Source organism: Rhinopithecus bieti, unplaced genomic scaffold, assembly GCF_001698545.2.
Source record: "Rhinopithecus bieti isolate Rb0 unplaced genomic scaffold, ASM169854v2 scaffold_2077, whole genome shotgun sequence".
Lineage (NCBI taxonomy): Eukaryota > Metazoa > Chordata > Mammalia > Primates > Cercopithecidae > Rhinopithecus > Rhinopithecus bieti.
The window spans coordinates 4,311,153-4,323,297 of NW_016803882.1; the positions used below are offsets into that span (position 1 = coordinate 4,311,153).

The 12,145-nt window shown below is 42.2% G+C and overlaps 1 protein-coding gene across 2 annotated transcripts in view; it reads right to left on the bottom strand.

Annotated features, from left to right (window-relative positions):
* Positions 1-340: 340 nt before the first annotated feature.
* POFUT3 (protein O-fucosyltransferase 3) overlaps positions 341-12,145 on the bottom strand; it is a 117,245-nt gene continuing 105,440 nt past the window's right edge. The window contains exons 4-5 of one of the 2 annotated variants that reach the window (XM_017857377.1): positions 2,437-2,597; positions 341-2,004 (exon numbers count right to left, since the gene is read on the bottom strand). In XM_017857377.1, the coding sequence (XP_017712866.1) occupies positions 1,932-2,004; positions 2,437-2,597 (234 nt within the window). In that variant the 3' untranslated portion in view covers positions 341-1,931. Of the gene's footprint in view, positions 2,598-12,145 lie in introns of both variants that reach the window. The other variant, XM_017857385.1, reaches the window with a different exon arrangement.

Sequence of the window (12,145 nt, forward strand, 5' to 3'; positions counted from 1 at the left end):
AATTGTCCAGACCTGGTGGCAGGAGCCTGTAATCCCAGCTACTTGGGAGGCTGAGGCAGGAGAATCGTTTGAACCTGGGAGGTGGAGGTTGCAGTGAGCTGAGATCACACCACTACACTCCAGCCTAGGTGATAGAGCAAGACTTTGTCTCAAAAAAAATAAAGTTCTTGAAAACAATCCAAGTAAAGTGTTCTGAAGGACTAAGCAAAATGTTGCATTGTACAAACTCTTTCACAGCCATGAGGCACTCCTCACAACAGTCCTGTGAGGGAGGTTGCTTTCTTATAATATTTCACAAACAGAGACAGTGAGGTAAAGTGAAAGGTATGGCAAAATGGGATCAACATAGATTAATTATTTTATTTCACTAAATTTGTTCAGGGATACATACTTCAGAAACGCTTAGAGAGGATTTTATCTATGGACTTGATGAAGAACTAAGATGGAACGAGACTGCCTGAAAAGTTGAGGTTTAAGACATACACGCAGCCGCATAAGCACTGGGTATTTGCTTAAGGCATTTATGGAGGAGAACTGAAGTCATCATGATAATATCTTGCCAGAGGCATAAATCACCTCTCAGGCTTTCTTTTGAGGGTTCAAAAACAAAAAACAACTCACTTCATTTTATATGCAATTTAAAATCTGATCTTTAACAAGCAATCCTCTTTCCAGTCTTCATTTCTTTAATATTATCAAATAAAATGGCAGAGAGAAATTCCCTTTCATCCTCAATACTACCCATTAAGTATGCTCCGTCCTCCAAACAGCATGCTTCCCTTGAATAATATACAGCGGTTCCGAAATAGTTTGTTACTCTCTTTAGTAAAAACATCTACAAAATTAAATTTCTTAAATGTTGATGAACAATTAAGAGTGTTACACAGGGGAAAAAAAACAAAAACAAAAAACCTTCCAAGGCCAGCCCAATCACTTCTTTTAGATGTAAAACTAAGGCCCATGGAGGTTAAGAGATATGTCCAAGATCATATTTAGTTAATGAAAGAGCTGGGATTAGGAAGAACCCAGTTATAGACACCTTCTCTCACCCAATGTGATCCTTCTGGCTTCTGTAAGGAGGTACTGGTTTTGGTTCTCCTTTCTCAATGCTGGCTGACAAAGCCCAGCCAGAGCTACCTAATGAAGATACTGCTCACTGCCAAGCACACCAAGGGCACAGCCTTCAATAGGAGCCAAAGCTAAGGAGGCACTTGTCAATTCCCCCTCATGCCATGACACAAACATGAGCATCACAGACTCTTCCTGTCCTCTGGCTGCCTTCTGAGGCTTGCGGCTTTCCATGATGAAGAATGGAAACCATGACACAACAGTGGCAACAGGCTTTTAGTATCATCTAGAAGCCTCCCCTCCCTCACATGGAAAGAAAACGTGAACCAGTGTTTTCCTCGTCTTCTGAGGTGCTCCAGTAGATGTCCCAGACAGGACAGCTCAACCTTCTCTGTGGCAGGATCAGAAATGACAGGAAATGCTTACAAACTGAATGCTGGTGGCTGCCACCATGACAGGCTGCGCATCATTCTACGAACAGACAAATCAGCTTCAGCACAGTTGGAGTTCCTGGGGGTATTCACTTCTACTCTTGCGCTGCTCAAAATGTCCAGGCTGTCCAGACTGAATCATAATCATAGCAATTCTTGATATTATTCTGCTCAGCAGAAGGGATAAGTGGTAACATCTCACTAATCAAAACACACAGGAGTTACTGTGTCTTTACAAGACATTCTACTTTGAAGGGAAAATGGGAGGCGATAGGGCAAGGCATAACTAAAGAAGGTTAGAGAGGTGGCTCAGGGTATGAAGAAGAAGGTAGACACAGATATGTTCTTTTCACTTGAAGAGTGGATAGCGGATAAACTTGAAACAGCTTTTATTACTCACTTACATCCCTGGAAACCAACAGATGGGATCTCTCATTTCCAAGTTCTAATGTATTTCATGTTCATGCTCAGCTGCAGGACACTGGATTTGCCAAATACCAATAAGCTGTAGAGAGTGAGGTGAGTATCAAGAATCTACAGCTAGATTGTCTCCCTCCACTGCACAAGGAAAGTGCTCACTTTAGGTGAATTTCCACAAAAGGCAGTAAGTATGTGGGTCCACAGACATGGACATGGAAGATAACCAGTGTTCATAAGAAATATTTCCTTTTTTAGTATAAAAAATACAGAGGCAACCCCTAAGGGTAATTTACATCTACTCTTTGAAAGGGCTCATTACGAGTACTGCAGCAACTAATTATTATCCTGCTGGATAGTCAACAGAATAGCTATTACGTTCAAATATTAAGGCAACCTAGAAAATAAACCTCAAGAAGGCTCTAGTCTGTTTCATTCTGATCGTTTTTGAAATCAGTCCTTGAATACTAGGCCCCAAAACTCTTGAGATGAAAAGTTTTGATTCCTATCAACCAGCCACCTTAGTGCCTGGGCTTCTTTCTTGGATTGTTCAAAGCTGGATATCCACATCTCTCGCAAAGATCTCAAAGGTGGAGCCCGGAGTGGTGAGAAAGCAAACACCGTGGGCTTTGGGCAACTCAGGTGGGTATCTTCTGCCTTCCATCTTTTGGGTGGTAAGCCCTGCATGAAGAGAAGAGACAAATGAATTAAAAACATGTGATAAGGAAGCACAATTCCCGTGTTCCCATCTCACAATAATGGAACGCAGCCCAGACTTTCCTTAAAGCAACAACTTTACCCCATGGAGTTAAAGGGGAAAGAAAGCATCTCACATATTGCCTCACTTAATTCTTATGGCAAGCATATTAAATAGGTGCTACTACCCCATTTTACAGGAGTGGAAACTAAAGCACAAAAAAGTTACATAAATTGCCCCAAACAGTATATACTTAAGATCAAATGTCGTTCTCTTTAGATTTTAAAGCCTTCCCCTCTCCCTGGTTATTTATCTGTTGATTTGTTTATTCCTTTTCCCCCTATTATCCCACCCCTACCCTCCTCCCCATAGGCAAATATTTTAAGATATTTAACACAGTTCTTTATATTTGCATGTAAGTGTATTTGAATACTCATTGTGAAATGTGTTCTCAATCTCTGGGCATTTATTTTTAATATAATTATATGTTATTGTATATTCCATTTGTTTGCTACTTTTTCACCATGCACTGTTTTTACGTTTATCTATGTTGTCACATGTTACAACTAATCCCTTGTTTTTAATATATTTCCACTGCACTCAACTGTCCCCAGTACTAAGATGTTTCCACCCAACAATAATGATACCTGACATTTGCATAATACCTCCCAGCTTCAAAATGCCGCCACAAGCTTGGTCTGTGCTCAGTCTCAGCTTATTTCCATGGTCTCCTAACTAACCCCTTAATTCTTCGTTTGATCCTCTGCAGGCTGCACTCAGCAGCCCTTCTCATTCCAAGTTAAAGTCCAAGTCCTTAAAATGGCCTACATGTTCAGGATTTGACCTTCCAATAATTTAGAAGCGAGAAAGGGAGAAAATTTAAAAAAAGTAAAAGAGAAAAAGGGGAGACAGAAAAACTCCAGAATAACAGAGTGAACACACATATCCAATTTCATTTCCTCCAGAAACGCCATTAAAATCAGAGTAAAAGGACTGTTCTTGAAAGGCATTAACCTGTAAGAATTGGGAGAATGGAAGAGGGCAGAAGAGTAACAAAACATAGAAGTAGGAAAATTAACAACTTCACAGTGGGAAAACCTAGCACATGCCACCTGAACCAAGCAATCGAAGCTAATGTTACCAGTTACACATTATGTTGGTATAATGCATCCCCGATATAGGGGTCCTCAGCTCCCAAGTCATGAACCAGTACTGTTCCGTAGCCTGTTAGGAATGGGGCTGCAGAGCAGGAGGTGAGCAGCACGCACGTGAGCATTGCCGCCTGCGCTCTGCCTCCTGTCAGCTCATCAGCGGCATTAGATTCTCCTAAGAGGGTGAACTTTATTGTGAACTGCACACACGAGGAATCCAGCTTGCTCACTCCTTATAAGCGTCTAATCTCCCACCCACCCACCGGTTTGTGGAAAAACTGTCTTCCACAAAATCAGTCTCTGGTGCCAAAAAGGTTGGGAACAGCTGCCCTAATAGGATGCAATGAGAACACATTTACCTCTGTGGTATTATTCCCCAAAATCCATAACCCAAGTGTTAACATAAGAAGACATTAGACAAACCATATGAAGGGACATTCTACAAAATACTGACCAGTACTCTTCAAAAGTTATTAAAAATAAGAAAAAGCTTGAGCAACCATCACAGATTGGAGGAGACTAATGAAACGTGCTTGCTTAATTACAGCCTGGTATCCTGGATTTGATCCTAGAGCAGACAGAGGATGTTACAGAAATATGGCCAAATACGACTAAAGAGAAATATGACTAGACTCTGCAGTTTAGCTAGCAGTAATGTGCCAATATGAATTTCTTATTGGTGACAAATGTACCACAGTTACATAAAATGACAGCATGAGGGGAAGCCAGGGAAAGGGCATACAGAACTCTGAACTGTCTTTAAAATGTTCTGTAAACAAAATTAAGTTGTTTTAGTAAAAGACAATGGCAAAATGCCTTCAAAATTCTGAGGAAAATGGATGTACATTTTAGTGGTTTACAGTCAGCTAACCTATTGCTTAAATTTAGGGTAGAATGAAGACATTTTCTTTCCTTTCTTTCTTTCTTTTTTTTTTTTTTTTTTTTTTGAGAGGGAGTCTCGCTGTGTCCCCCAGGCTGGAGTGCAGTGGCGTGATCTCGGCTCACTGTAACCTCTGCCTCCTGGGTTCTAGTGAGTCTCCAGCCTCAGCCTCCCAAGTAGCTGAGACTACAGGTGCTGGCCACTATGTCCGGCTAATTTATTTATTTATTTATTTATTTATTTTTTTTTTGTATTTTTAGTAGAGATGAGGTTTCACCATGTTAGTCAGGTTGGTCTCAAAATCCTGACCTCAGGTGATCCACCCGCTTCAGCCTCCCAAAGTGCTGGGAATACAGGTGTGAGCCACCGCGCTCGGCTGAAATGAAGACATTTTCATACATTCTCCCATGTACCTCTTCTCAGGAAGTGACTGAAGAGTATGATCATCCAAAACAAGAGAATAAACTAAGAAAACAGGAGACATAGCATGCAGGAAACAGATGTCAACAGAAGAGAAAAAAAGAAAAGAAACTTCCCAAAATGCTGGGGAAGTGACATCTCAGGCTGCTGCTCCACACTAAGGTAGAGGACAAAGAGCACACATGGGAGTGGGTCGGAGGCTCTGGGAGAGATCCCTTCCACAAGGTCAAGAGAGCTGGACGCCTGCCGTATCTCAGCATCTTCAGAGGAGAGTTAAACAATCAACAAAGACTGAATGACTGACAGGTACATGGAAAAATAATCAAATAAGAAGGCAATTATTACCTGGGAAAAAACAAAAAACTGTATATCTAAGGGGGAAAATGATAGTGTACTATGTGGTTTATTTTTTAATAATAGTCACACAGTTATAATCAAACACTGAATATTAAAAAAAAAAAAGTACGTAAATGTGTTACTTAGAAACAGAGAGTAAATAGGCCAGGTGTGGTGGCTCACTCCTATAATCCCAGCATTTTGGGAGGCCAAGGCAGGTGGATAACTTGAGGTGAAGAGTTCAAGCCCAACATGGTGAAACCCTGGCCAACATGGTGAAACTCTGTCTGGCATGTGCCTATAATCTCAGCTACTCAGGAGGCTGAGGCAGGAGAATCACTTGAGCCCGGGAAACAGAGGTTACAGCGAGCCAAGATCATGCCACTGCACGCCAGCCTGGATGACAGAGTAAGACTCTATCTCAAGAAAAAAAAAAAAAAAAAAACAGAAAAAGAAACATTAAGTAAATACCAAAATAATTAAATAATTGGCTAAATATTGTGGTTGCTTCTTGTGGAAGGACACAAAAGGGAAAAGAAGTGGAAGACTGCTGTTTTTATTAATTAACTTTGTAGAAATAATTGATTATTCAACCTACATGCATGTATATATTTTTCTTTAAAAAAAAAAAAACTGTCTTAATGGGAAGACAGTCAGGTTTATAATAATTAGAATCTGCATCCATCCCAAATTTAGAAAGCATAGCAGGAAAACCAGCTTGGAAATATAAAAATGTGGATGCTACCTATGATTGGCTCAACATATTTTCTTCTCCTTAAAACTCCCATAGGAAATATATGAGGAGATACTAGGGGTATTTAGTATGAAGAGGTGATTATTCGGAGCGAACAGAGTTTGTCTTCAAGCAAAGAAGTCCCTTCAAGTGAAGGGACTATGTAAGTGGAAGTGTGAATTAACTTGTTTGGTAAAATGTGAAGGATAGAGATTGCCAAGTCCTCCTTTCTCTTGGGAACCACTGATGGAATATCATGAAGTCTCATTTCCAAGGGCCTGGACCTTGAGCAGGAATTCTTTACCAAGCACAGAGAACCAGAGTGCAAACTGAAATTGCAAACCATTAGGAATGCTAAGACTTAAAATCTGGGAAATCTATGAATACCAAGTTCAAAGGACCAAAGGTAGGTTCAAAATTGTGATTACATTAGCCAGCGTTCATGGCTGGATAGAGACTGGATTTGAAGCAAGAGCAGAACAAAATCAAGTAAGGAGATGCAAAACAACTTTCAACTTTTGAGAGGCCACTGTTCACCCCTATTGGCTGGTAGATACAGATGCCAGACTGTATCCTGCCAAACTGAGGAATCAGAGCAGGTAGCTAAGAATTGATTATAAAGGCCGGGCACAGTGGCTCACACCTGTAACCTCAGCAATTTGGGAGGCCGAGGCAGGTGGATCACGAGGTCAGGAGTTTGAGACCAGCCTGGCCAACATAGTGAAACCCCATCTCTACTAAAAATATAAAAAATTAGCTGGGTGTGGTGGCATACGCCTGTAATCCCAGTTATTCAGGAGGCTGAGGCAGGAGAATCACTTGAACCTAGAAGGCAGAGGTTGCAGTGAGCTGAGATCATGCCATTGCACTCCAGCCTGGGCAACAGTGCAAGACTCCATCTCAAAAAAAAAAAAAGAATTCACTATAAAAGGGGAAGTTCCAGTTCAATAGAAAGAACCATATAACTGTCAAGACAAACAAAAGATAAAATAAGCTACCTTTAAAAAGAATGAAATCACCAACACTGAAAATGCCCCAGCACAAATTAATGGACGCCTTGTTCATGACACTTGAGTGACCAGTCAGCTGGTAATTGTACAGATCACATAACCTTCCATGGTCTTCCCAACCCTGACCTTGCATAACTGTTTATATGAGAAAGTCAGTAATAATACCCTATTTCCTTGCCTTCCCACTCAGGAGAGGAGCCCATTAAGTGTAGGATCAAGTTCCAACTCAAGGTGACATCACAGAGAAAAGAATCTTATGAAATGAACTCTTTTCACTCTAATATTCTGCCAGAAATATTTCACAGTATGACCCGAAGGAAGTGTGTCTGATGAAGTAGTTATGACAGTTTTAGAAGTAACTTTAGTTTCAGCATCCCTTTCCAGCTGAGGTCTCGGGCAGAAAAACCAGCTGTTTCTAAAGTATGATTTTTAAAAGATTTTGTTTCCAAAGAGAACATGGTTCCTAGCAATGAGAAAAATACAGATAATCTTCAAATGCATAACTTCTTGAGCCCATCAGGGAACTGAATTCCAGAGGGTGACAAGGCCCTTTTGAGGAAAGATGGATAATCTGTTTCACCTTTGGCAGAACACAGGAGAAGAGGTGATCACCATAAAAACAGGTCATAAGAAATCAGTTAAAATTTTAATAAATTCTTAGCAGTGGAGTAACCATATCAGCTGGAATAGCTGGGATGCCCAGACACAAAAATGAGAGTTCAAACTCATCAAAAGTTCTTTTCTATGGGCCTCCATCAAATGCTCAGAAGGAAGACTGGGGCAGCACAGGATTGGAAAGGATCCCCTCCTTGACACGGCGCAGTGGATGATCTTTCTCTGCTAGGGGACATTCAGGAAGCCCCTCCACCCTCCCCAGACCTTTTCCTCATAAATGTAAAAGCCTTAAGCCACTGCGGGAGCGGTAGCACACCCTTCTGCTCCCAGAGACAAGGGAAAAATCTATTACTTCTGGGGGAGAGGGAGAAGTAAAACTCCTCTTTCTCATGGTTGGGGGCAGGATGGAAACCATTTTGGGCCTAGGATCCTATCATGATACCAGAAGTTACACCACTGGAGAGGGGCATAAACTCTCCCTCCAAACTAACCACAGATACAAGGCAGAGCTTGGCTGCCAAGGGAAGAAGAGGCAAGGACACTGGAAAAGCTTCACCCCTGAGACCCAGGAATCCAGAACCTGCCTAAGCCTGAGGCTGTGAAGATAGCAAAGAAATTGCCCTACTCCCAACATAAGCCTACTGCTAAGGAATGAGTAACAGGAGTTTGCTGGTGGGGAGAAGCAAGAATATTGAAATAGACCTCATCTGTGGCATAGCAATGCAGGAATTGCTAAAAGCTGAGGGTGGAGGAGAAATACTGAGAAAAACTCTTTAACACCCCAGGCCCCACTTTAAACATAGGCAATAGCAGTGCTTAGCTACTGGATAATTATTATTACTGGAAACACTTGAAACCTGGGGAGCACAAAAGGTAACAATAGCAACACAAAATCCAAATCTAGCTCAACTCTTTACTAAACTGACTCTACCTCCCTAATATGGTTTGGTTTTGTGTCCCCACCCAAATGTCATCTTGAATTGTAATCCCCATGTGTCAAGGGAGGGAACTAGTGGGAGGCGATTGGATCATGGGGGTGATCTCCCCCATGCTGTTGTCGTGATAGTGAGTTCTCACGAGATCTGATGGTTTAAATGTGTGGCATTTCCTCTCTTTCTCCCTCTCTCCCCCCCGCCCCTCCTACTTTGCCATGGTAAGATGTGTTTGCTTCCTCACTTTGCTTTCCGCCATGATTCTAAGTTTCCGAAGGCCTCCCTCGCCATGCAGAACTGTGAGTCAATTAAACCTCTTTCCTTATAAATTACCCAGTCTTGGTTGGTTCTTTATAAGCAGTGGGAAAATGGAGTGATATACATCCCTCCTCCCCTACCCACACACATTAACAGCCTTGACAGAAAAGAGGCATGTCCATTGCCACACATAAACATTGATCTCAGTCTCTACGCTTTTGTACATAATGTCCAGGAATCAAAAAAAAAAAAAAAAAATCATGAAACACATAAAAAGAGGGGAAAAAAAAAACACTGCCAAGAGATAAAGCCATCAACAGAACCAGACTCATAAATGACTCAGATGTTGGAACTATCAGGGAGGAACTTTAAACTACCATTAATATGTTAAAGAATATAGTAGAAGGCTGGGCGCAGTGGCTCACATCTGTAATCCCAGCACTTTGGGAAGCCAAGGCAGGTGGATCACGAGGTCAGGAGTTCTATACCAGCATGGCCAACATGGCGAAACCCCGTCTCTACTAAAAATACAAAAATTAGCCAGGTGTGGTGGCATGCACCTGTAGTCCCGGCTAGTCAGGATGCTGAGACAGGGTAATTGCTTGAATCCAGGAGGCAGAGGTTGCAGTGAGCCGAGATCATACCACTGCACTCCAGCCTGGGCAACAGAGTGAGACTCTGTCTAAAAAAAAAAAAAAAAAATTGAGGGGGATGCCAAGACGGCTGAATAGGAACAGCTCTGCCTCCAGCTCCCAACATGAGCGACACAGAAGAGGGGTGACTTCTGCATTTCCAACTGAGGTACTGGGTTCATCTCACTGGGGTGTGTTGGACAGTCGGTGCAGGACAGTGTGTGCAGCCCAACAAGCAAGAGCTGAAGCAGGGCGAGGCATCACCTCACCCGGGAAGCACAAGGGGGAAGGGAATTCCTTTTCCTAGCCAAGAGAAACCGTGACACACAACACCTGGAAAATCAGGTCACTCCCACCTAATACTGTGCTAAGGGTCTTAGCAAACAGCACACCAGGAGATTATATCCTGTGCCTGGCTCCAAGGGTCCCACACCCATGGAGCCTCCCTCATTGCTAGCACAGCAGTCTGAGATGTAACTGCAAGGCAGCAGGAAGGCTGGGGTAGGGGCACCCACCATTGCTGAGGCTTAAGTAGGTAAACAAAGCAACCGGGAAGCCACTCAGCTCAAGGAGGCCTCCTCAGCTCAAGGAGGCCTGCGTGCCTCTGTAGACTCCACCCCTGGGGACAGGGCATAGCTAAACAAAAGCAGCAGAAACCTCTGCAGATATAAATGTCCCTGTCTGACAGCTTTGAAGAGAGTAGTGATTCTCCCAGCACAGAGGTTGAGATCTGAGAACGGACAGACTGACTGCTCAAGTGGGTCCCTGACCCTCGAGTAGCCCAACTGGGAGAGCCTAACTGGGAGTAGCCTAACTGGAGTGGACCTCAAGCAAACTCCAACAGACCTGCAGCTGAGGGTCCTGACTGTTAGAAGGAAAACTAACAAACGGAAAGGACATCCACACCAAAACCTATCTGTACGTCACCATCATCAAAGACCAAAGGTAGATAAAACCACAAAGATGAGGAAAAGCAATGCAGAAAAGCTAAAAATTCAAAAAATCAGAGTGCCTCTCCCCCTCCAAAGGAACGCAGCTCCTCGCCAGCAACGGAACAAACTTGGATGGAGATGACTTTAAAGAGTTCAGAGAAGAAGACTTTAGTCAATCAAACTTCTCAGAGCTAAAGGAGGAACCACAAACCTAGCGCAAAGAAACTAAAAACCTTGAAAAAAGATTTGATGAATGGATAACTAGAATAACCAATGCAGAGAGGTCCATAAACAAAATGATCGACATGAAAACCATGACATGAGAACTACGAGACAAATGCACAAGCTTCAGTAACTGACTCGATCAACTGGAAGAAAGAGTATCAGTGATTGAAGATCAAATGAATGAAATGAAGCAAGAAGAGAAGAGAAAAAAGAGTGAAAAGAAATGAACAAAGCCTCCAAGAAATGTGGGATTATGTGAAAAGACCAAATCTATGTCTGATTGGTGTACCTGAAAGTGACGGGGAGAATGGAACCAAGTTGCAAAAACACTCTGCAGGATATTATCCAGGAGAACTTCCCCAATCTAGTAAGGCAGGCCAACATTCAAATGCAGGAAATACAGAGAACGCCACAAAGACACTCCTCGAGAAGAGCAACTCCAATATACATAATTGTCAGATTCACCAAAGTTGAAATGAAGGAAAAAATGTTAAGGGCAGCCAGAGAGAAAGGTCGGGTTACCCACAAAGGGAAGCCCATCAGACTAACAGCAGATCTCTCGGCAGAAACTCTACAAGCCAGAAGAGAGTGGGATTCTTAAAGAAAAAAATTTTCAACCCAGAATTTCATATCCAGCCAAACTACGTTTGTAAGTGAAGGAGAAATAAAATTCTGTACAGATAAGCAAATGCTGAGAGATTTTGCACCACCAGGCCCAGGCCTGCCCTACAAGAGCTCCTGAGGGAAGCACTAAAATGGAAAGGAACAACTGGTACCAGCCATTGCAAAAAGATGCCAAAATATAAAGACCATTGATGCTAGGAAGAAACTGCATCAACTAACGAGCAAAATAACCAGCTAACATCATAATGAAAGGATCAAATTCACACATAATAATATTAACCTTAAATGTAAATGGGCTAAAGGGTCCAATTAAAAGACACAGACTGGCAAATTGGATAGAGTCAAGACCCATCAGTTTGCTGTATTCAGGAGACCCATCTCACGTGCAGAGACACACATAGGCTCAAAATAAAGGGATGGAGGAAGATCTACCAAGCAAATGGAAAACAAAAAAAGGCAGGGGTTGCAATCCTAGTCTCTGATAAAACAGACTTTAAACCAACAGAGATCAAAAGAGACAAAGAAGGCCATTACATAACAGTAAAGGGATCAATTCAATAAGAAGAGCTAACTATCCTAAATATATATGCACCCAATACAGGAGCACCCAGATTCATAAAGCAAGTCCTTAGAGACTTACAAAGAGACTTAGACTCCCACACAATAATAATGGTAGAGTTTAACACCTCACTCTCAAATGAGACAGATCAACGAAACAGAAGGTTAACAAGAATATCCAGGACTTGAACTCAGCTCTGCACCAAGCAGACCTAATAGACATCNA